The sequence below is a fragment of the Homalodisca vitripennis genome, chromosome 7 (assembly GCF_021130785.1).
Source record: "Homalodisca vitripennis isolate AUS2020 chromosome 7, UT_GWSS_2.1, whole genome shotgun sequence".
In the NCBI taxonomy this organism is placed as follows: domain Eukaryota; kingdom Metazoa; phylum Arthropoda; class Insecta; order Hemiptera; family Cicadellidae; genus Homalodisca; species Homalodisca vitripennis.
Genome location: NC_060213.1, coordinates 58,299,179 through 58,325,397, shown reverse-complemented (window position 1 = coordinate 58,325,397; position 26,219 = coordinate 58,299,179). Strand labels below are relative to the sequence as shown.

Here is a 26,219-nt window from a genome sequence, read left to right as displayed (position 1 = left end):
CCCTTAAAGGGTTAAAGTCTAATTAACCTGGTAAGAATAAGTATCTATATATTTAGTTCCGTAATAATTTCGGTCCCAGGGAAACGTCTCGAATGAAGAAAACAAGATAGTAGCTTTTTGAGATTTATTATACAGCTTGAGTGCCAAGGACAGTGGAAAACATCTCAGATATGGAAAAAATTACCTGGGCTCCGCCCAAGAGGCCTCTATAGTCAAAGAAATCTCAATCAGAAATGCATTCGTGAATAAATTTTGTCTGAATTTCACATAGAGAGAGAGAGAGAATATCTTTATTTTACAATCTTCAAAATTGAAAATGGTGTCACTTAATACAATACATTTGTCATGGTAATTTCAGTCCAGAACTTGCTTTACATATTCGAAGTAATTTTTGCATCACCACAGTGGTTTTATTAATAATCTGAAATATACCAGAAGAAGATAATGTATATTATTGTTTATTGATGGCAGTGTTTTATTTAATGCCTGAGTTTGAGTAAGAGTATTTTTATATTTTCAACACACAGATACGTGATTTTAAGGGACATGTTAATTTAAATCGGCAAACATGGAAACCTCCAGTCACACCAATAAATATTTTTATTTTAGAACTTGATTATTAACAAAATAACTAATTAATAGAGAAGGAAATTATTTAATAATTATTATAATAAAGAAAAAGATGTAAAACTATGTCTTAATATTCCCACTCATAAATCACTCTTTAATACGTCGTATAAAACAGATGATACCTACTATATAATGTACAGTGACTTTTAGTACACGGAGAGCCCATGTGAACAGTGCATTATACAAAAAGCTATATTACAATTTGATAAACAAGACTGATTACTAAATTTATGTATCACTAAAGTGTTACAAAGAACTGGATAAGCGTAGAAAATTGTAAATGAAATTACATTTGAACTGTAAACTATTAATTCCATCATTCTAACAAAAGGTTATGTAAACATTGCATATATCATTATTTATTGATTTTAGTGTTCTGTTTAATTAAAATGTATAGTCCACAAATTCATGTAAGAGTATTAAGGAACATTGAGCAAAAAGCAGCAATTACTACTACGAGGCATTAGTTTCTACTTTAAAACCGCTGTATAAAAACACAATTTATATTAAATTGTTGGTAAATCTAGGAATTTAACTTTTTTCTCTCAAACGGGCAAGAATGGGCAGGTAAAACCTGCACCTCTTGTATTAACAAGATTTTTGAATCACTAAAACATTTCACTTTCAGGTTCCAACAAGCTCCAAAAAATTAAAATAAAACTACACAAATTTGAAGATGAAAAAACTAATCTAGAAATTATTACACGTTAGAAAGGGAAATAACATGAGTCACTCTGACCTCCATTGTTCAATTCCATACTGTAATATCAGAAATATTAATTTCAAGATTAATTCCATTAATTTCAATTTAGTAAGCAATTAAAAGAAAGTGAATATAAGAATTGTATCATTTCAATTGAGACAACATTTCAAAAGTTTAGAAAATAGTTCACAAATTCTTCAAAAATAAACATTTATTTCCAAAAAACGAATATTGTTAAGTTTGATACATTTATATACAGACTATTTACACTAGGTGAAATCTTGTTTGGCTTAAAATAAATTATATACAGTAACTAAAAGACAATGAATAAATCTCTATTTTGACAAACAAATATTTGCTAAAATACATTTATTATAAATACATATCTTTTAGACCTAATGAGGAAATGATTATGAAAAATAAATAGACAGCATATAGTCACAGGTAAGAAGTCTGAGATATTTAATGTAGGGTCTGACTTAAAAGGTAGCATCAGTTAAAATTGAATGCGTTAACTTTTTTATTTATACTACGTACCTAGTTCAAAAATCTTAACTTCATAGATGAATAAATAAAACAGTTTTATAATTAAAATTAATTTATTATAATAAATTCTAAATGTTTCATGAAATTTCATAAAAGCAAAACTCTAAATGCTGAATGTTCAAGAACACATAGCTCAATGACAAAAATGTCTTAATTATTAGGATGGAATTGAAAACCTGAAAGTTAAATTTATTACATTTAATACTAGCAAATAATATTAGTTTTTAATAAGTCTATCAGTTGATAAATTTTAAACAATTTCATATAAAATCATCTCACAAAGACAGGTAATATAGCTTTACAATAATCTTGTATAAATAATTGAATTAAAATTTATTTCATTTAAAATTCAGTACAAAAACTTATATTATAAAGTACAGTACACATTTCACATCAAAAATATTTATAGTATTAATATGCCAATAAAACTGCCTAACAAATGAGGGTATACATAAACAATATCAGTAAAAACTTCAATTTAAAAATTAAAAGATTTAAAATTCTTAATTATAAAATTCTACACGTTCAATTAAACACTGTTACAAACTTTGTGACTAAATTTAAGATATTAAAGTGGATAAAACTAACAAACATATTGAAAACTAATATAAAGAATATAAAATGTATTTATCAATGTAAAAAATATATATATAACTTTAACGATTTAATAATGTCTAAAAAATAATCGTGTGTAACTGAATTTAAATACCAGTAGACAAACATAAAATTAAAAATCCCAACAATAATTGACTTCACAAGTAGCAATCTCCACTAAAGTCCTGTTCAAAAGAGAAAGTTGTAATACAACAAAAAAGATGTAACAAAACCTATATTCTATTCAAATATTGTAAAGAAATAGAGTAAACAAAACATTGAACAGTATCATTCTTCCTTATATTTAAGATTCACTCACATTTGTTGAAATCGCAGCTAAATAACTTAAATGGTATACAGAAAAACATTTAAAGAAAGCAGGCGCCGTTAAAACAAGAACAACATTAATTAACATTAATAACTTAACTAGGAACTTAATGATACTGTATAAAGATTAACTTAACTAATTAAAATAAAACAACAATGAAATCAAACTTACCAAATTACCTAACTTGCCAAGATCTGAAAACGAAAAATTATTTCCTTTGGTACTATTGTAAACCACAGAGTAAAAGAAGAGTTCAGAACAACTGTTGTGGAAGTTGTTATCTCTATGCAACAGACGCAAGGGATGACATCTTGCTAGAAGTGTCCAGGCTCAGGCAGCGACAGGAGCAAGCCGTCACTGGGCACTCCGAATGTTCCCTGTAAACAACATCATATAACAGGATTGATCTTTATAAATGGGAAGAATTGGGAGATTGAAATAGGAAAAGCAGAAGAGGGTTGGCAATTTGAAGATAATGGAAGATGGGGAAACAAAGGTAATGGAATATATAATTGAACAATAGAAAGACTTTAGGACAATTGTAACTGCAGTCTTATTATACATCTTGGAGATAATTTATTTCGCTCTAAGATCTTCCTTTTCAAGACACATCAGTATCCATAGCTACTTCACAAGGCACAACATCAACTTTAATCTTCTTACCCACAGAACTTCCATCTTCTCAAAAAAGCCCTCATACAGGTATGCTGGAGCAAAGCTATTTAATATGCTTCCACAGTCAATAAAGGAAAATCCACCCTCCGCATTGAAGAAGAAGCTCCAGCAGTGACTTGCAGACACTCCATTGTACAGTCTGGACGAATTTACTACTCATGCAAGCCCTCATCTCGACAACGCCACTCCATATTAAGTTGCATACAAATGAATTGTAATTATCAATTGTTTGACACCATTCTGTGCTTGAGACTCATGAATAAAATTATCTGTATCTGTTCACACCTCCTAAATTAAAAACATGTTGGTTTTTTAAAACAGGATTATTTTATTGGGCAGTTAAAATTATTGCACAATCGGTGATAGAACTTGGGAACAACCTTGTTGTGTTGAGCGAATGAAGAGGAAAAAGTACAGGAATGGCTGGATACATGGATAGAAGACATGACACATTATGGGATGAGGTTCATTGATAAAGGTTGACTGTAAAGTGGAAAGAGCGAGTATTGGTAAGTTGGAAGTACACAATCATAAACTGCAGGAAGAGGAAATTGATGTTGTAGGAAGAGATGAAAAGAGAGACAGTTTCAAATACCTAGACTTTGTGTAACAAGTCTGACTTTTATGATGAAATAATGATTTTGGTTTCAATTTTTATTTGTTAATAGGAGAATTTGTGATAGGTTGATCTTTAAAAATTGTATATACTCTTAAAATTGATACATTTTAAAATTTTATTTTTGTTTTGTAAATTTAAAGCTCCATAAATTCCTGACAAATTTTTACTCGACAAACCTCTGTATCACATTGTAATATATTTAATTGAGAAAGACATGCAAGCATTTGGTAAAACAATAATAACAATTTACAGATTTATGTATTTATTTGTTTAAAAAGTACAAAACAGACTTTAACCATAAAAATGCAAATGTCGTTGGATAAAACATTTTAGAGTATATTATTATTTTGTTTGAATATAATGTGATATAAATACAATGCTACTTGCTATAATACATTTTATATAAATCAGAAAATAAACTTAATTTTTTTCATTGATCAAAATCAAAATAAAATACAAATTTGAAGTTATAAATGTTCAACTTAAGTAGCAAATACAATACCTAAGTATTTTCTCTTAAATTAAAGGAAAGTCTACAGTAAATGACAGTTTTTAGAAGCTTTAAAACTTATGTGATTAAGATAAAATTATAACGATAATACTAATGGCTGCAGGTGGCTATCATCTAACCTCAAATGCTACTCTTTTATGGATAACGCAACATTATTAAACATTAAAATTACTATAAAAATTGCAATAACATAACAAATTATGTTATATTCTTTAAGAAAATACAGTTCTGCATAAATCAGTACTAAATTTATTGATATTAGTCAATAAATGGATATGTACTGTACCTAAATAAAGGCTTTTAGTGCTCGACGTCCGACCCTGGCGAAGCCTATATATGGGCTCTTGGGGTTTCACCAACAACCTAGCTTGAGCCTAAATAAATGCTCTTGGCGTTTTATGACTTTTGACAGATTCGGCCTTTATATAGGCTGTTGGCACTAAAAGGGTTAATTTAAGATTTTTATAACGGGTATTTTTTAAATAATATGCATACAGGCAAATATGTTACCAGGGTGAATTAATTATGAATTATAAAGTCACACAACAATGTTTTTTATCATCTCTATTAAGGTGATGTGAGGGGGTAGGGAGGAAAGGTTTAAGTAAAAGATGGTTAAGAGGGGATAGGGCACCATGGAAAATAGTATAAACCTAAAGGGAGCCAAGAGTCAAACACTGGACTAGGGGATAGGAGCAGATTGTACAAGTTGTAAGATGGAGTTAAAGAGGAATAGCTATGGACTCACTAAAAGATACAGAATGAAAATTTAATTCTCTAGAAGAAGAGTCAAGGAAGAACCAGCGTTGGAAGGGGTTGATAGGTGGTGAAGGGTAGAGGCTGAGGTGATTTAGAATTTACAGAACATGATGACACAGAATGCCAAAGAAGATTACATGAAAGAAGAATTAAGGAAAGATACAAAGAGGAAACCTTAAGACAACTGATTGAAGGGTTATAAAGATAAATGTGAGAAAATAGGAGATAACTGGATGAGAGTGCTTAAAAAAGGACTATACGGAGACTGGAAGTGTGTCGCTGCACTGAACAGATCTAGTGATCAGTCATGATAATGACTTACGTATTAAATGAGATACAATCCAAAAATTCCTGGAATGGGTCTGTTAAAAAATATTGAAAATAAGTATATTATTTTACCTTATTTTTCTTCAACTTTTATTCTTTTCTTATACCTTGTACGCTCTTCTTGCATTCACACACTTATTTCTCATTTCATACAACATTCCCCATCACTTTATATGAGTCTATAAATTCTTGTCAACAATTTATTGAATGATATCCATATCGGATTACTGGATGGTGTCCAAGTCCGTCTACTACGAATCCTTAAGACCAAACTGGGTTACTGCTTTATAGGGTTTTACCATAATCGAGTTGGAGCACCATTTCCACCTAGAGTCTCTCCATCTTCGACACACAACCTCTGATCTGCTCTTTTTATACAAGCTGGCCAAAGGTCCCAGCTATGCATGTTACAGTGAAGTTGAATGGTCGCAGAGAACTGGAAATGTATTTCCTGGTAGCACGGATTTTTTCATGAGACATTACCATCTTTAAGGAGGGAGATTGCCCAGCAATAAATATAATTTGCTCTTTATTACGGTCATTTATTGTAACTTATACCTAATTCGAGTTTGTAGCTAGTTAACTGGCAGATTTGGGAAGGGAGACAACAGAGAACGTTAGCGCATCCAGTTATAAATAGGAGTTTTCACCTCAGGCTTTTATCTGTTGTACCAACCTAGGGCCTTTACTTAACTAAACAAAAAGCAAAGTTTATGTATGTATACATTTTGTAAATCTAATCCATAAATCAGGCCAACCAACCCTTTTTCTACGACTCGTACCCACACATAGGCTTGCCTATCTGGTATGCCTTTTTCACTATTGTAAGGAATGTGTTTTTTGAATTATATTACAAAAATTTTAATTTTAATTAATGTATTCTAAGATTACAGTTTCTTTACATAAAAATGAGTTAATTTTTGTAATTGACTGGTATGCATTGTAAAATTGGTATATACCATTTGAAGCAAATAAACAAAAAAACTGTCCATACAGTGAGTGTTTTAGTGCGTCTATGCCACATGAAATGGACATTTCTCCCAACAACCATGTATGACTGCAGGGTAATTTAACATAGAAAATAGTACCTGATGATATACCAGTTGATGTTCCAACACAATGTAACGGGACAAAATTGGTTGCAGGATTGGGGATTTCTCTAAATAAACACTAATTTATCAGGACTTCCAACCATCCAAATAAATGTCCCTAATGACTTACTATTTGAAGCCCATAATTTTCTGAACCTAGTTTGGCTGGATGGTAAATGTAATGAGTATTTATCCCCATCTTCATAAGTGACCTGACTATTACATAACAATATCTATCTGTTACTTAACATTCTTCGTAAGTCTGCAACATCAATGCTGTGTCACTATATTGAAAATTATGGGTTACAGATACTTGGGGACATACAATTTTTAGGTATATTATATGACAGATGTGTGAGTGTGTGATTTTTTACCATGATTTCAGATAAGTTTTTAAGAAAAAATACAAAATATTTTTAAAGACGAGGCCTATTATATGTAAGGCCTTTTTCTGCCCATCCTTGTTGCCCGTTGGCCTGTGCAAGATCTTATCAAACAGATTAAGGAGGAGCAGTCTATTCAGTAGTAGCTAGTACTGAAAAAAGGGGTACGGTCACAGACAGGATTTAAACCCACTCTAACTCAGATTCGATGTCTCATGTCTTAGACCGCTCGGCCACCAGTACTCCCAAAAGACTTAACAAAATTACCACTACGAAAGGATTTCACGGACATATTAGAGTACAGCTTTTTGTTGATCTAATATTGGCATTCAGAACTCATTTTGGTATGATCAACATTGTGGTTCCAATTTGTTTCTGCATATTTAACTACATACATAGGTTTCCCACCTAAGATGATGATCTAATACCAGATCACGAATGCTTGTTTCCTCTTTTGTGTAACACAGTATAACAACAAATATCCATGAGAATCCTGTAATCACATAAAATATTATCACCAGTGTAGTCCAAAACCAATGACGAGATGATCTACTGACCTGAACCACTGGGTGATGTGAGAGGCGTGTCCACCGTGTCTGCAGGTCTGGCACCAGGTGTACCAGGAGTTGAAGGGGGAGAGACGGAGGGGTGTGGTCGAAGGACGGGAGGGAGAAGGTGAAGGGTTCCCGTCATAATAAGCCGGGGTTCCCATGTTCACCAAACAGACTGCACAGCGTGGTTGGGGTTTGCGACAGTTGGGGCATGATGTCATCTATAACATGACAACGTTACTTAGTCAATCGCAGTGACTGAAACATCAAATATACATTTAAGACTACAATATGTATATAAGGACCTTTGCCCACTTTCTGACTTAACTTAATTAAATTGACTGCTTAACAACTTAATTTCAGGATATGTTGGGTGATGACTTACAGACAATTAGTATACTAACAAGGAACATGTGAGAAACAATGGGAAAATAAAGTGTATTATCAGTATTGGACTTTAATATTTGGAGTTTTTTAAATGGAAATTGCAATTCAAAAATTAGATTTATATATTAATAATTTTTGTAAACAATTAAATCTTGCAGTTGAAACAATTAATAACATTTTAAGAATATACCTCACATTCAAATAATTATTCTTAACAATTTAAATCTGCTTACACTATATTTTTCACATATTATGCCAAATTTTATTTTTCGTAACCAATTTTTTAGTGTTTCAAACTAGGATTATTTAGTTTTAAACTAATGAAACTGATTTCCCTTACGTATTTGTAGAAAATTGCAAATCACATCACAACAGTATTTATTTTCAGGTTCTTATTTGTATTTTACTGCAAGACTAACCAAATTGCTTGGAAAAATATTTAAATGGGGGAGATGTATGCCTTCAAATTTGATTATGACGATGCATCTACTCAAGCAACTATCTCGTTGTGTTGGTTTTTAGTAAAAAAAAAACTTTCATAAACTCCTACTACCCAGTAGTCACCCACTTAGTTGAAGGGCCAGCTCCTTCACCTTAAACCGTCATGTTAAATCAAATATGAAAAACCTTCGTATTTGATCAATTTGTATCAGTAATTTCCAATAGTGACAGCTCAAAGCCGAATCCTGAACCATTAATAAGGGATTTGTGAATCGATCAATGGGAATATCTGAATTTGGCTATACCATTAATTACTGGTTGACCGACATTACGCAAATTACGGATCAGTAGAAAGGGTTCTTGTTGTATTTCTAATAAAAAACTATTGTGCTTTTGTGAATAATACGAGGTCTGTCCAATAAATACACTGACTTGTTCAATCTAGCAGCCATGATGCGGACTAGTTTCATGAGACCCAATAATCTGTCAGTGTTTGGTGGATCGTCACACTGTGCATATGGTGCTAGTTATGTTAGTTTCTGTTCTTGTTTTTACTGATTGTCAAAAACGGAAATTGACGAAATCATGGAGTAACGAATCAATATCAAGTTTTTGGTGAAGTGCGGTAAAAGTTATCAAAAATTTACTGAAATGTTGATAGCTGTTTATGGTGATTATGCTCTGAAGAAAACATCCGTTTTCTAGTGGATTAAATGTTTTGAAAATGGCCAACAAGACACCACGGATGATGCAAGGGCAGAACGACCTTCAACCACCAGTGTTGAAAACTACATTGATTGTGAGCGGTCCCTTGCCCCTACCAATCGTCGAAAAAACTGTCCAAATGATAGCTGACGAACTGAATTTAGGAGAATTAACAGTGCACACTATTTTAGCCAAACATTTGGGTTTCAAAATTAGAGCCCAAGGTGCTGACACCAGATCATAAGTTGAATGAGTTACTAACTGGAAAAATTCACTTTAAACAATGCTGGATTTGTCAATAGGGTAATTACCGTATTGACAAATCCATTTGTCAATAGGGTGACGAACTGTGGTTTTATGAGTATGACATTGAACTGAATTCGTAAAACAAGGAGTGAAAACAAAATATAAATCTAAAACGACAAAATCGAAAAAAGCCAATTTATAATCAAAGTCATGCTTCTGAGTTTTAATGTAGTTTTAAGGTGTTGTTCATCAATTTCTTCCTGGAGGATGAACGGTAAATGTAGACTTCTTCCTCACAGTTCTCAAGTGTATGAAAAATTGTGTGCAACCAAATTTGATTCAAGGCGATGGATGGATCCTTCACCATGACAATCCACCTGCACATTCAGCATCAGTTGATCGCCAGTTTTTGGCAAAAAATTCAATCACCATCATCCATCTAATCAATCAATTCAATCATCCTCCTTATTCAACAGATCTCACCAGCTGCGATATTTTCCTTTTCTCAAAATGCAAAAATGTGATAAGGGGGTATCACTGGGAAGATTTGGACACAATAAAGCAAGAAACAACAAGAAAACTAAAAAGCTTAACTGCCAATAACTTCCAAGGATACTTTAAACTGTGGAAAAGAAAATAGAATAAGTGTATAGCAAGAAATGGAGAGCATTTTGAAGGAGACAAAATCAATGTAGACTAAATCTTACAATAAAGTTTTTATGACCTCACACATATTTCACATATTTACTGGAGACCTTGTATTTCATTTGCTTTTTCTATTTTCTGCTTATGGTTGAGCAATGTCACATGTCTGCTGTATGTATGCATGGATGTCAGCAGTAAATTTTTGTTTTATTCACAATTTTTGTAGTTGTTTAAATATTTCCTCTATAACATATATTATGTTTATATTTCTTTATAATGACTAGATGTGGTTTAAAATGTGTTTAATAAGTGATTAAAATTTATGTCCATATTTTTTGCAGATTAAAAGCATGTATTCTAGAAGCCCTTTGCCCTTATGACTTTGAAATGAAAATGAAATGAAATGAAAAATGACTTTATTGAATACAACGTAAAAACATATTCAATTGGCGAGGTTAGGACTATTAAGTCCTCTCTTACACCTAACCATAAATTAATAAACTCTACTATTACTGTAAAATAAGAGCCACAATACAGTTTACATTACTATTTTACAATCGAAAATTATAATATCTATTTATATAAAGTAATAAAATGAAACAAAGGTTTTCTATGAAACTAAAAATAAATACATAGAATAAAACTTACAAGGAATTTAACAGACATTCATCCATCACCATTCATACAAAGCCATCGTCCCATACCCTATGCCACGATATCGTCAACCCGAAGAGGCCCAAAACAGATGGTCCCTAAGCACCCCCCGAAAACCGTTCCCGACTACGAATACCTCTAATATGATCCGGGAGATTATTCCAAAGTCGACAAGCAGAGACTGTGAATGATTTACTGTAAATAGAGGATCTATGAACAGGAATAGATAACAGAGAGGCTCCACGTCGAGTATTCCAATTGCTTGTTTCAGAAATGAAAGAAAAGCGTTCAGACAGATAGGAAGGGGAATGATCGTTATACAAAATAGAATGTAACATGCTGAGAATGTGGAACTGACGGAGTAGATTCAACTTTAACAGATGTAACTGATTGATGAAGGGTGTTATATGGTCATATCGTCTGAGGTTGAAGATAAAGCGAACACAATAATTTTGAGCACGTTGTAATCTGTCCGAAAGCTCAACCGTCATGTCATTTATAACTTCGCTACAGTAATTGAAATGGCAGAAAAATCAGGGTCTTCACTAGCATTACTTTCAAATTCAAAGGTAAATAAATAGCAAATTGCTTAAGACTATGAATACCAGCAAACACCCTGCCACAAGTCTCAGTAAACATTATTGGCCCAACTAAGAGTTTTTGTAATAGTCAGTCCAAGACTTTGTTCTCTTAAAATATAGCTGTTTCTCTGAATCTCTGCAAATCCCTTTACAACAGAGTGGTATCCATAGATTATTTTTTATATTATCAGTCTCTAAAGGGTTAAGAATGAAAGAAATTGGATTTATTGGCGATTTTGTTTAAATCATAGTTAGGTTTAAAAGAAGCTATTACGATTCGAAATTCACGAATCGGGAATCAATTTTTTTTAAGATTTGGAATCGGATTGAAGAGATTTGAAAATTCACAATTTGTTTATCACTAACTTCCAGCGAGCATTCGTATCGCAATACTTGGAAGCTATAAGAGTAGGCCTATAGTTGTAATTTAGAAGTGTACAATTAATTATTTGGTCTGGTCTGAAACCCATATTTTGTAATTATAAGCATTTCAATATGAACATCATAGAAATCTGTAGAAATTAAATAGATAAGACTGATCTGGTTGTATCCTTTGTCTGCTAGGTTAATAATAAAAACACGCATGTGTTATATATAAGAAGAATCATTAAAGATGAAACACAGATTCAGTGTTACTCATAAAAGGCTAGGGAAAGTAGCGCTCATGATATTTATAGTAATATAGTGTTTATGGGTATGAATATAACTAGGTCAATGATAAAACAGATATATAATGAAGTATAGGTTATTACTAACCTTAAGTCGATTGCTGGTGGCACCGAGCCTAGCGAGCTGGCCTCGGCTTAGTGAAGAAGCCTGCATATACGCCGATACACTTTTACCGCAGAAGTTACACGACACAAACACCTGCTGCACAGGCTTGGTGCCAGGGTTTCGTGTGCTGAGTGCGATGTCCACTCTCGCCCGGTGGTTCCACATGTGCCAGCTGTTCAGCAGGTTGCGATAACTGTCAATAACCACACGTGGTTTGTTTACTGATAATTTACCCAGCTTCACTTGGTTATGGTACACTACGGGTAAAGAAAATAGGTTCTGAGTGCAACGTTTAAAAGGCACTAACATTTAACATTCTGGCTGTCAATACCAATCTTACTGGACAGGATGTCAGACCAGAACAACATTGCTGCTGGCCGTATAAGGATTAACAGCAACTTGTACTCTTCAGATCAAAATTTTAGAATATTCTCCCACAAATACAATCACGGTCTATTTTTCATTATTCTCGATTTGTAAGTTCTAAATAAACTGATAATTGCATCTCTAGTGCATATTTCATACAGTTGCGGAGTATACCCTAACAGCAGCCGATACACGAGTTTATTGCTTACCATTTCAATAAATGGGATAATTATGAGACAAAAAAAAGGAAAACTGGTGTCAGTGTGAGTTGACTGACTAAGAGGAGGTTTCAACACCCACTAATTTAGTTAACACTTAAACTAACTTTGCTGTTAGATCTGACCAACAGAAACAAGGTTAATTTTTAAATTAATGCTAACAAATTTTAAAGGGAATAATTGACTTAACCCTCCGGCTGGCAACGTCGTAAATTACGACTCATTTTTTCCTGCCGTGAACTGGCAGAGTCGTAATATACGACTCATTAAACATCGTCTACTAATTACGTCATAGTTCCGATAATTACCGCTCGAATCGCATAAAAGTTATATCACTTTAATCACAAGATCCCAAGCCTTCTAATAATGTATTCACTTTTATATATATATATATATGAATATTTGTTATTTTACTGGCCGCTAAAAGCTCCCGACTACTTCCGCGTGACGCGACTCGGCAACTGTTAGTGCTTGTATATAGTCTTGTTTTTTTCAATTGTAATTTCATTTGTAAATAAAAGTGTTTATAACTATGTATTTTCTTTTTGTGCATAATTAAGTGAACATTATGCATATTTTAGATTTTTAAATAAAATTAATTTTGAGTTTTTTTTTTAATGGCTTAATATAAAAAATGTTTTTTGAAAAAAAAAGTTTTGAGTTCTGACCATCAAACATCCACCATTATTTAGGCAAGTCAAATTATAATTATGTTTATATTGTACAACATATTCTGCAGAGTAATTTGATGTATAAAGATTTTTTGTTTTCTCCAATAATTAATTGTACAGGATAAAAAATTAAAAACTCTGCACGAAGCTTCAAAACAGTGTGCCAGTCAAGGCTCAAATGCGCGCCAGCCGGAGGGTTAATCTTTACTTTAAGTTGAATAAAAGCCTTTTAAGGTAAGCTCCATTGAAATTAGTTCGATTTAATGTCATTTGAATAAGATCGGTTTTTGCAAAAGCCTCGGACTTTGAGGACACAAAATTTAAGTAGGGGAGGCGCAAAGGTCCTTTCAGGGCTAAGTGCAGGGACGAACTGTCCTTTTCCCTCAGCTAAAAAAAATTTCATTACAATGTAGGTCAGACCTGGTCGTCACCAAAATTTTTTTTTTTAATGTTGTATTGAAAATAAAGATGCTGAACACATCTGGCTGTCATTTATTTTACTCTACCGCTAGTATTTTATCTGATGAAATAAAACATTATATTGTTAGATGATATAGACATCATCAACAACCAGCTGTCTTCTGCCATCTGGTTTAAGCAACCATATCGTCTACCAAGCCTAGCATTAAACGAGGCGCTTTACCAGCAATACTTCTCTGCAATTTAACCATGGGGACAACAATAGAAATAGTGTATAAAAAATTATTACTGGTAGATCTTAAGAACCACCAGAGGTTGCAGCACATTCCTGACAAACATTACATAAAATATTTGTCTATTTTACAGTTGCCAAACAGACATGACTTAAATGGCAATTCAGAGAAAAGTAAAAAAGTATATTTGGTAGTTAACGTGTTAAAGAGTGCTTTCTTTTTGTTTTCTCAATAAAAGGAAAGAAAGTAGCTAAATCATACAGAATGGAATAATGTAGTACTTAGGTTCAGTACTCCTAAATCAAATTGATAGCTTAGTTCTACTTTAACACATTGACTGCTGCGTAGTTTCACCCCGCTCTAGCAAGTGGCTACACCACACTGAAACAGTAAACAAGCGGTAGAGCGCGCGGTCCCCGATGACCGTGCCGCTACCCAGTGGCGCCACATGGCGGTCACTGGTGACCGCGCCGCACCCAATGTGTTAAATACAGCCAAGTAGCAAAAGTTACACATTTTTAAATGATCAATCAGGCAATGATACTCATTTATTACTGGTAAAGATAACATGATAATTTGCCATACATTGTCACATTGAAAACATCTTGTTGTACAATTCAATGTTAAGAACAGAGTAATAATCCTACAGTGCTCTTAAATTTTCTAAAAGTAGCAATAAATTAAAATTAAATAAATAAAAACCCCTTTGGAAATCATGATAAAAGAATTTTTTAAGATTAACAACAATTTTTTAATTCAAAAGTCATCCCAAAAATATTATCTAATGTACAGAATGGATGATCCAAGAGGAAAAACCTAATTTGTCTTTTGAATATACTATATGACAGTGATCTTAAACTATTTGGCAGTGCATTTGATAATTTTGGTCCAAGAGATAATATTGCTAATGAATATTGTTTGGAAGTCAGCTTTTTGGTTACAATACAATATGGTGAGACTATCATATAAAAGGAATATCTAACCACACCTTGCAATCCACTCCTGGACCTGACTGTCCTTATCGAGCAGCTGTGAGGGAAATGTGCAGGCAGCGATGAGACAGGCGCTCTGCACGTCTCCACTGCGGTCCAGGTAGTGTTGTAGCAGCGACACACATTCGCTCCCTGCCCCGGTCAGCAACACACCACCCAGGTCACCACTCGAAATCAGTGTCTCCGTCAGCTGGCTCAAGTATTCGTACAGCCGTGCATTGGACAAGTACAGACACGCCAGAGCCACCCGATCCTCCACTGCCAATCCTGGCTCGTTCTGCAACATCAATACATTTATTACATTTCTTACTCCAATATCAATATTTACAGTAAATTATTTTGTTTAATTCCCTAATGCAACTGGTAAACTGTTCCTTAATTCTATTTAACATTTAAAATCAGAATTGTGACCAATACATTAATCATTCCACTTCAATGATCTGTTGTCCATGTCAGAGACGTTGTTCAAAATAATGCATATTTTGCCTGTTTACTGCATACAAATGTATTTCTTCATGGGTTCCATTTCTATAAGGTTTGTGGTTTCTTTCATGGAAACAAAACTAATGAAGAGATTAAGTGTAAGTAAACATTTATTACAAAGTATACCTTAAAAGCATTATTTGTTACTGAATTTAAGTAACTTTATAAAAGTGTATAAAAAACTTCAACAAAACTCTTGACTCATTTCAAACTAAAATAAGAATAAAAGTAAACTTTTTCAAGTGGTTTTTATTTAACACATTTTTTTACAAAATTATTGACAGGAAAAAAATAATGCTAGATCAAATATTTTGTGAGTTTGGATAGACACATTAAGGACTTAATTTTGTCTTTTAGGGACATTATCTAGGTTCAAAAATGTAGTAAAAGTCATTTTTTCAAACTTCAAACAGTATATTATTATTAGAAACATTAAGTTATATGTTTTATTGGCACATTTATTATTCATTGGTGCTATGCGTTGTATTCATTAACAATCAATCACTGCTATAAGAGGGATAAAATAAACAGGTAGCAACAACATTGAGAAAAACAATTACAAGTAAACAAACATAGAGCTTGCAGCAAATACACCTGCAAAGTAAGCAAAATACCAAAGTAAGCTGACAATTGTTTGGGTTAACAGGTATAATTAATGAACAAGCATATCAGAAAGTTTTTGTTAGCAAAATTTCAGTTTCTATGATTTATTTAGGAATGAAACAATGTAGAGTAAGCAACACATTCCAATGAACACTAGTGACATGGAATAAAGCTTGAAAGACAGAAAACTAAGTTTAGGAGAACATTAAATAAGCCTGAAGTGTGTTTACTGAAGTAATCACATTACTTGGTTACTGTAGCTCGGATCAACCAACTTTACAAAAAAAAAAAAAAGATAATGATACCTCAACTCATTTGTTTTATATGATTCTTTTTAGAGTACACCTTCAATGACCCAATAGCTTTTAACACTTTAAGTGCCAAGTGCTTATTGAGCCAAAGTCAAACCTCTGTGGATATTAGTGTAGAATTCCAACACATAATTGACAACTTTTTCAAAAACTAACATTACATGGGGGATTTTTGTTTTATTATGTATGAGAAAAAGTAGGCTATAACTTGTAATATTTATTTTCATGATGAAACGTTTAAATAAAATAAAAATACAGTACAGTGGAGTCCTGCTCATCAGAACAGGTTCAAGAGGAAATTCTTATATTTATTTATAGCGATAATGCACAGTTATAGCAACTAATTAACTAACAATTGAAAGTGGATGCATCATATGGTAATAATCTTTATTATATAAGCGTACAGTATTTTATTAGGACAAATTGCATATGGTACAGTACAGTACATAAATAACAAAGTTTAAATACAGTACCAAATTTAAACATATAATTTAAGTATGAGTTAAATTAAGAAGTTAAATAAAACATAAACTGGACGTATAGTACTGATATTATTGTTGAGTACAATATTAATGGTTAAAATACACGAATTCAGTAATTGTCTTTTATTGCAATGAAGAGAGTCTATTGGATAGTGTGTAGTTTTTCCCATCATGACATAAACATGATATTGGCAGGTGTAACAGTAGCCTGTTGCTCTAGGTATCTTAGTGCAAGATTAAGGGCTGCTGCACCGTCTATGTGTGGCACCAACTCTATCAATCAGGTTCTCGTCGCCACTTCCTTTCTCCTCACACTCCTCCATCGATTCTTGAGTAACTGTGCGAAGGTCGTCTAGCCTGTCTTTAAGAGTAATAATGATACGCTTTCGCTTACTTGCCATGAAAATCAGCTCTCACACTTTTATAACGCAAAAAAATCACAACAGTGGGGTCGATGTTTGCACTGAGACAACAGGCGACACACTGCAGACTACAGTACAATGTGCAGCTGTTTTTTTTCGCACGCCTAGGAAGGGGTTGTACTGTCTGGTCTGTAGCGCATGGACATGTCCAATATGCACTACTAAAGTGAACCATGGTGTACTGTAACTTACTAACTGTGATTAGTATTCGCAGTCCAACACATTTGTTGCACGAAATACCGTGCAATAACCAGAAAACGTGTTTTAATATTTTGATAATTTTATATCAAAATAGACTCATACTTAATACCGTGTTTTTATCTAATTCTGGCTAATCCGAACAACCGCGTAATCTGAACGGGATTCGGTCCCAATTAGTTCGGATTAGTGGGATATCACTGTAATAACATATTAAAATGTCTTAAGTACTGAGATACAAAAATTGTAATTCTATGATCTATTTATTTTTATCCACTTTTTTATTGGATTAATTATTTGATCCCTGGGTAAATAGAAACAAATATATCAAGTTTTAAACAGTTGTATTTGTAAACTAAGTACTTATTTTTAAATATATTATTATAGCAATTGTTACAAATCTGCACGAGTATATAAGTTAACTTTAATATTTAGCAAATGGTTTTTAGCAGTTGTAACAAATCGAATTAAGAGAGATCTATTTTTATTTCATTTATTATGTATAAAATGAGACTAAGTACAATGCCATACCTCAACATTTAGTAATAGAATAGTAAATATTCCAAAAGCCAATCTAGTCAACCCTTAACACGTCTCAGAATTACTAGTGGGCCGACTAAATTGGCTCTTGGCACTCAGAAGGTTAAGTATTTTTATAACTGTTATTTCGAATAATAAAAATTAAGGATATAAACCCACCAATGTTTTACAATTTTAAAGCAATGTAAAACTTACGAGGACTGTGTCGTAGTTGTCTCCTTCAAGTGTGAGAAAGGCAAACATTGCTCGCAGGTATGGGTTGGATATCTGGGCACGTTGTGACATGCACAGTTCTCGCCACATGCTGCTCCTTGAGTCAGTGAAGCCTAGTTAACACAGTAATCTCATATCTTTAGACTTATAATGATTTTATTTCAAAATAGCTGACTTACTTTCTACAAGGAAACCGGTATTTAAAGTAAACTCCTGACACTATCATTATAGTAACACAGTATTTAGAATTCAGTAATATGAGAAAACTCTGGCTTATAAAAATGAGTACAGTTAAATTTTATTATCTTCTTCATAAATCTTTTATATTGATATGCCTGTTAAAAATTTATACATATACACATACAAAACATAATATCTAAAGTAGATTAGAAATAACGAAGCTCCATTGACAATTTAAGGTACTTTTATTTATTTACATCTTGAGGTGTTCAGCAGATAATGGTTTCTAAACTGAATCTGTAGTTTCAAATATTTTATACAACTAATTATTAACCCCTTGAACAGTTGAGAGTACCTGAGAGAGCCATAGCGACAATGGTAAGTATGTCGTTGTAAGTTTGGGCACCACGTGTTAGGATCTCGATGGCTAGGCGCAGGCGCAGGTTGAACACAGCAATGGCGGCCGCCCTGCACACTCCCTCTTCCCCCTCACTCTCCACAGTCTCCAGGAAAGTCGGCAAGGCAGCCAAGTCCCGATCGAACATCCAACCACACAGCTGCAACGCCTTGTCTCTGTCTTCACTCCTGGATCCACAGAGCAGACGATAAATTATTTTTCAGCCGACTGCTGACCACTAGTTAACAATCTCAAATTTACAACATAATGTCCAACAGCTTAACAAGTGATCCAGTATTACTCAACAGGACACTTTGATAATATTGGTTACTGTTCTCTTGTGTTTGTGTAGGATACCTAAACTGTCAGTATCCTATGTTTGACAAGAGATTCCACACTTATTTAACCATTTAATTTTAAGGCACTGTAAATTTGTGAATAATGACAACAAACGTTCATTTCACTGATATGAGCATTACATAAAAAAAAAATAGTCAAAAACAAAATTTTACACACTACACTTAATTAAACAAAAGTACGCTTAAAATAACAACATTCAAAATAAAAATTGTTTACACTTAAAATAAAAATATGTAAAAAATGTGCTAAAATGGTTCTTTATGTAAAAGAATAAGAACATCCTACTTTTACAAAATATAATTTTATTGTTTTAAAAGACAGAACAATTTTGCAGGAAAGCAGAAATAACAAATTAAAACTTGTATAACAAATTTATTTTCAGTGTGTGTAATTATTGCTATATTTCAATAAACTATATATCAAATAACGAGGTCACACCCCTAGCACTCCTGCGGCTGGTCACACGTATAGGACAAATCTAATATTTGTGTAATTGAATATGACTAGATAAATTGTAATGATAAGTAACACTTATCAGCACAGGCGAAGCCTTCCCCTCCAGTCCATCGCCTTGCTGTCTCATTGTTTTCAGCCAAGTCGCGACGTCAAAGAAAGTGCCGACATTGGTTTTTTTGTTAGTATCCCACTTTTACCTGTGTGATTGTGCTCTTTATTGAATTGTCACCATAGACAGAAGGAACTAATATTTTGATATATTTAGTAGGTTTAATCTATGAATACTGTAAAATGGAAGTTTGATTTCTCTTGCTAGAGAACTGTGCTCGGGACGTCTAAAACCTTTTCTTTCTCTTCTATTCTCTACTTTTTTCATGCATTAATTGCCTCCCCACCTGATGAAGAAAATAGATTCAATCCTCAAAAACATTGTAACATTGTATACATCTTGTAACAGATAATGATGGCAAATGTCTGAAATTCTACTATCCTTTCAAAATTTCTATCACCAATAACAAACTTTAAATAAAGAATTGTTGACTATGTATTAACGAAATTTGCAGTGTCCCCATAATTGAATAGATATATTGACAAACCGTATTGCTCGTACAAGGGTTTTGAACCACTTTTGTGACACAGTTGTTCCAAAAGGAGCAGTACCATCAGTGGCCCAGTGGCTTGCCTTTTTCACTCATATTTCGTACAAAAGCCCAAAAAATGCATTTATCTTAATAAAGTCAGTAAGGATTTACAGTTCTTTTCGGGTTCAAAGTTTAAACGCATCTCTTAAAGTTGTTGGTTCATATAATGTATAACAAACAATAACTGATATTATATTATCAGGTAAAACATCTTACTGATCAGTTACTATTTTGTGGTCTCTGAATTCTCAAACATCACTTGGCCATTTCTTCACAACATTTTGTTTTTGCATTTCTTTAGCTTTATGAACATTCCAATAGAGTCCATTTTTAGACGTAAAAAAGACATTTCACGTAAATTTGAAGTACGTTTCCTTTGTTGGGATGTCTCAATCTGCAAAGAGGCCTGGGCTGGAAGAGATCGGCTGAGCAGCTCCTGTGACTATATCAGAAAGACTGTACAACAGCAGTGCCCAGAAGTGTTAACCATTTCTCAACAGGAAGGGTTTTCTCAGTTGATCCTCTTACCGGCCTACGAATATTTCTACTGATCCCTGTGTCTTGAGAAGAATATAAGACACGTACTTGGAATGTGGTCCTTTGCTGAGAAGTTCCAGGCAAACATTGGGTCAGCGTCCTGTAGAATTTCCAAGGATGTGTACTTGTTCATAGCTTCTTCCCGAACAGTATGTACAGGTTCTTTGTCATCGGACTGCTCAATATTTTATTCACGATACTCAGAATCAGCGTCTGTGTCGAACACATTCCTTTGCTTAAAAAATCATTTTACTAGAAGTTCCTTCAGCCATTAAAGAATGTTGTCATCATTTACGTTCATTGAGGAATAAAACTATTTTAAAAGACTTAATATTCCCCCACACAAACACAAATAAAAACTAAAATTAAGTACGCACATGAATTATTCATACAGTTACGCGGAAGGTGGTACCGTTAGATTGCTCCTACTAACTGCACTCACGTGGTAGGTCTAATGTTAGACACAAACTAACATTTTACGACCCGCCATACTTCCCCCAACATCACCATGCTTACCACTCATTTTATGAAGAAACATTGCTAAATATACCAAAGAACAATTAGAAGATTAACAAACGGGAAACAAAAAAATCATTCAGATGACAGAAAATGTTAGATGTGAGCTCATAGCGTGACCTCTTGCAACAAATTATACAAGAATCATTCAAATTTATTAATTTTCTCCCATACATGACCATAATCTCTCATAAATTTAGGCATATAATATAAATATTATGACTTACCTATAGAGTCTTACTGAAGTCTGAGAATTCTCTGTCCAAGGTGTCAACACCAACTCTGACTTGTTGGCAATCGTTGTGCCGATGTCCATCCCCAACACCGATCTGTACATCAATTCTGCGACTTACAAATGAATTTTTTGTTGAACTACTCATGGTATAAAACTATAAGTTATACTCTCTTAAGTTTTTGTTTGAAATTGGCCACTCTAAAACAATGCCAAACAATGGGGGGGGGGGGGGTGGGGGGGGGGGGGGGTGGGGGGGGGGGGGGGTGGGGGGGGGGGGGGGTGGGGGGGGGGGGGGGTGGGGGGGGGGGGGGGTGGGGGGCTGTTAAGTCATATTGTATGATATACATTTTTTTAACATTGGGAAAAAAATGCTTCACAATAGTGGTTGTACTGGCCTTTGGTTGTGAGTGCCACTAGTGTGTATATTGAATTTAAGGAGATATAAATAAAAGTTAATTTTACATAACTGGTTTATTTAATGTTATTAACCAAATCAATCAGATGACGGAATAATCCATGAAAGAGAAGTTTAAATTTTTAAGTAAACATGTTGTTTGTTGACTATTGACCCAACATAACATGAATTAACTAAGTACAAATATTTGAAACATCTTGGTTGAGATCAACTATAAATTCTTTCATGCTTATAATAAAAAACGAATAAAAAGTGGAAAAGTCCAACAAAATAAATTGAAAAAATTAAATTATAACCAAGAGTCTTTTCAGGTAAGCAAGTCTGTCGATGTGTTCTATATGTATTGCTGCAGCACTGGGAATTTCATTTACTGGTTTCATGTTTGAGCGTTGCGCAGAATGACTTGAAGAGGTTGGTTGCTGTTGTTGATGTATTGTTAAATACGGTCTTGTCTTCTATGGGTAAATTTTGGTCTTTGTGCCTCTTGAGCATCGTCTTGTACGTTACGAAAGAATGGTTATTGTCTTTCATTGGTGTTCCACCTAGGGAGTCTCAATTGGAGAATATATCGTTTGTAAGGGTTAGTCACGTTCTAGTCGTTGATGATAAAAAAATAAAGTGAAGGAGTCCGTACTTCCTGTATAACGAGAATTTTTCCTGGTTTTCCTTCGAGAACGATTCCTTGTTGTTTGAATAGTAGCGGTATTGGACGTTTGATCTTTTATTTTTGTTTCTTTCCGCAGGTTTCACATGTTAAGTTGATTGTCGTGTTAATGGCGGCGGAAAATTTGATTTAATTCAATGTTTATTGAGGTTTTCAGTGGTTAGTTAGTGGTGCTCTTGGTAAACCAGTCAACATTTGTGTATTCTCGCTTGGATTTTCAGTTATTAACTTGAAGGGTCTTGCAAAACAAGGACTGATAAAAATATCCTACTGAGAATACAAATAGCCAAGGCCTCTCTGGTCAAACCTGTGAGTGATTGTTCAGCTTGGCGTAATGGTGACTTTTGTGCTGAAGGCAATGGGGTCGCCTCTTTTCACCTCTGGTGTATGTTGAGGGCTGGCATCGCAGGCAAGTTGAAACTGGTAAGGTTGGGTCAAACGGTTGTGTTTTTTTTTTTTGTAAGAGCCGTCAATCACTGACCAAATTTTTGTTCTTGCTTGAGTCAATTGCCAGTTGAACCTGGCATTCTTCTTGGCTAGAAGTTGTTCGCAGAGGTTGCTGTGAAGGGCCTGAATAAGGATTGAAAATAAACCGTGAATAATAGGTGCTTACGCATTCCCCTTTTACAATATCTTCTTAATCTTCTTAAATTGATGTAGGATTGTATTATCATTTTCAGTATTGCGGTTGATCTTCTCAAGTGATTTTAAGATTTTGTTGGTGTTCAACAACGTGGCCTAGATACTCTATGGGTTCTTAAGAAAGAAAAAACTTTTCATTTTCAAGACAATATTCTAATGTAGTATTTTTAACACCTGGTTGAGATACTATAGAGGTTTATCCTGTGTAACATTGACACTTCCTCATCACCAGTATCAGCTGTCATATAAAACACAATTTTAGTTCGTCCTAGTCACAAAAATTAACCAAGATAGCTTACTTGCATGGCCACAACTGTCTGATATCTAGAACTTTTCAAGAGCACTAACAGGCCTAATATGACAAACCTGTATAACTACTGTTGGTATACATCACTCTTACTCAGGAAGAATCTTGGCTTTTGTATTCCGGAGCATATAAACATGTATTCTGGGAATTATAATATCATTCTACAGCATAATATAATATTTTTTCTGTCTCCGTTGCTGATTAGTCAAGGTAATAACCCTCAGTGTAGGAGGGTACCTTCCACTATAATTGCGGAGCTTTTAAAGTGTGGAAAGAAGTTCAAGGCATTGCCATACATGAGGTACACAATGCGATCTTGATAAATTCAAAACTCGCCTCCAGGCCCCCAAAGTGAACTGCTCTTAAAATTCGGGGATAGGAGTGTGAGTTTTGGTTATAGGGATTAAATATTGGACATGTAGGTTTAAAGTTTACACATTCCCTACTGTGGTTCCTTTCATCGTCGGGGTTGTAATGCTTCGCTAACGCTCAGCCAAATTATGTGAGATATTATAAAAATAATCAATGTTATTTCGTGCGAAAAATTAAGTGAACGTCATAGCAAAAATGTTATGAGACAAAAGAATTGGGTTGATAACCTAAAATCCGAGATTTAGGTTTGGCAGGAAATATGTAAAGTAGAGTGGTTGTAATTTTTAACCAAAATTTTGAGTTAGAGGGATCTTGTTTTGTGGCTTAACCGTTGGAGGATACGATAAAAAGGTCAACTGAAAACCCTTTCCTGTCGGAAAATTTTTTATTCTGTTCTTTCGATTGTGGCCCGTCAGATTTGATCTATCGGACCTATGGTTTAGTCGGTACAAACGCTTGGAATAAATGTTCTGACACTGGTTCAGGCTATTGTGTGGACAGAGTTAGTGTAAAGAAAAGAAAAAACTACATTATCAGATTATTAAGTAGAATCCAGGGGGTGTAATTTTAATTAGGAGTTCATCTACCAGGCAATTCCAGTGAGGGAAGGGTTAATGTTCTCGGGGGGTTTTTAAAGAACGCGTGGGTACTTTTCTAGTAAAATGTGTGGCTGGGTCACGAGGAGTTTTTTATCAAATTAAACGTTGATCAGGGAGGTTTAAAATTACTTCGGAAATTATCATTCCGACGCCAGAGTTTTGACAATGAACCCTTCTTTTATTTCATAATAATTAAATAAAAAAAAACACCTTGTCCCTAATCTACTATTGAAGCTTCACTTAACGGCTTAGCCAAACGTCCCGATGATGGAGGGGGAGGGGGTTTTAGTCACCTCGTTAGCACGTTAGTAATACAAGGGTCAATCTGGAAACCAGCATGAAATCCGCACTAATTATAACGTTTGCAGAAATTTAAAACACCTAAAAGGTTGTACGACAATGAATTTGCAATTTTAGAGCATTAAAATTATATCAAGGGCTTACGGGGAAAGATAAAACGATTAGAAAGCTGCCAGGACCTTTTTTTGTATGATTCCTATCAATAAGCTAGTTTATAAAAAATTTTACATTTAAAGCCTAGGGCAAACGGTTCGGCTCCAATATCAAGGCCCGGAAGGTAAGTTATTTAAGTGAAATTTTCAACATAATCACGTTTTACGGTCTAAGACCATGGAAAAATAGAGTAAAATAATGTCACCAAACCCTTTTTTGTAGATATCGCCTGTATTTTGTATTGAAATCACATTTTTATTTTTTGACTAAACCTAAAACTTCTGCGCTGACATTGTAGCCCAGAATCACAATTTTCACGTAAAACTTGAAAAGGTAATGTATTTAAGCGCGTTTTGGCGGCCAAACACATTAAGAATAGGGCAAAATGTTACGTTGACCTTTTTTTTGTAGATCCCGCTATTTCCTAAATCCATGTTGAAATTTTGTGTTGAGTCTCGTACGGGACCGATGGTGTCGGCCGCTATCGAGAGAGCCTGGGAAAGTAAATGTATTAAGTGAAAATTCTGGATAAAGTTTTACACATAATTGGCCGTTTTTGCGGCCAAACCAAATGGGAAATTGTATAGAGTATTGAGTAAAAGTTAACTAAAGCTTTTTTGTAAGATCACCGTATTTCCTAAATCACCGACTTCTGTTTTTTATTTTTGATGTCCGACCAATGGGTTTTCCGCAACCCGCTATCTCGACCCCACAAAAACAAAAATTTCAACGTTAAAAATTATCAAAAATAATCTTCTACATTAAATCACGTTTTTATTTTTTTTCGGCCAAAATCCACATTGAAAGATAAGGGTCAAAAAGTCACTGCACCTTTTTCTGTATGATCACGCAATTTGCCTAAATATTGACTTTGGGTCAATACAGATTTGAGCTACGGGAACCGTGTCGGTGACCCCGCGCTCTAATCGAGCTCGAAACATTATTTTTTAGTGAAAAAATCTCTGGGAATGTCAAATATTCTAGCCATGTTATGTCGCTTCTCTAAACCATGGAAGGATAGAGCACAAAACAGTTCACACTGGACCTTTTTTTGTAGTTTACGTTCATTTCTTTGACCTAACTGATTTTCCATCAGAATCCCGAGCTAGCTCAACGGTTTTCGCACCCCCCCGCTATCCGCCA

At 34.0% G+C, this 26,219-nt stretch overlaps 1 protein-coding gene across 1 annotated transcript; it reads right to left on the bottom strand.

Annotated features, from left to right (window-relative positions):
* Positions 1-1,526: 1,526 nt before the first annotated feature.
* Positions 1,527-21,715, bottom strand: LOC124365854 (GATOR complex protein MIOS-like). Its single transcript, XM_046821923.1, has 7 exons — positions 21,617-21,715; positions 18,838-19,067; positions 18,285-18,415; positions 15,047-15,327; positions 12,133-12,343; positions 7,724-7,938; positions 1,527-3,178 (listed from the first exon to the last, which is right to left on the bottom strand). Exons 1-7 carry the CDS (start codon positions 21,703-21,705, stop codon positions 3,085-3,087), a joined length of 1,251 nt encoding a protein of 416 aa, XP_046677879.1. The 5' UTR covers positions 21,706-21,715; the 3' UTR covers positions 1,527-3,084.
* Positions 21,716-26,219: the final 4,504 nt, after the last annotated feature.

What these genes read in the sequence shown, in the direction of transcription:
- LOC124365854 (XM_046821923.1), bottom strand. Translation starts at nt 21,705, where the DNA reads ATGGACATCGGCACAACGATTGCCAACAAGTCAGAGTTGGTGTTGACA. An exon ending in TGTCGCTATGGCTCTCTCAG is followed by an intron (nt 18,416 to 18,837) that starts GTACTCTCAACT and finishes TGTGTTAACTAG; the next exon opens with GCTTCACTGACTCAAGGAGC. An exon ending in GTCCAGGAGTGGATTGCAAG is followed by an intron (nt 12,344 to 15,046) that starts GTGTGGTTAGAT and finishes GGTTATTGACAG; the next exon opens with TTATCGCAACCTGCTGAACA.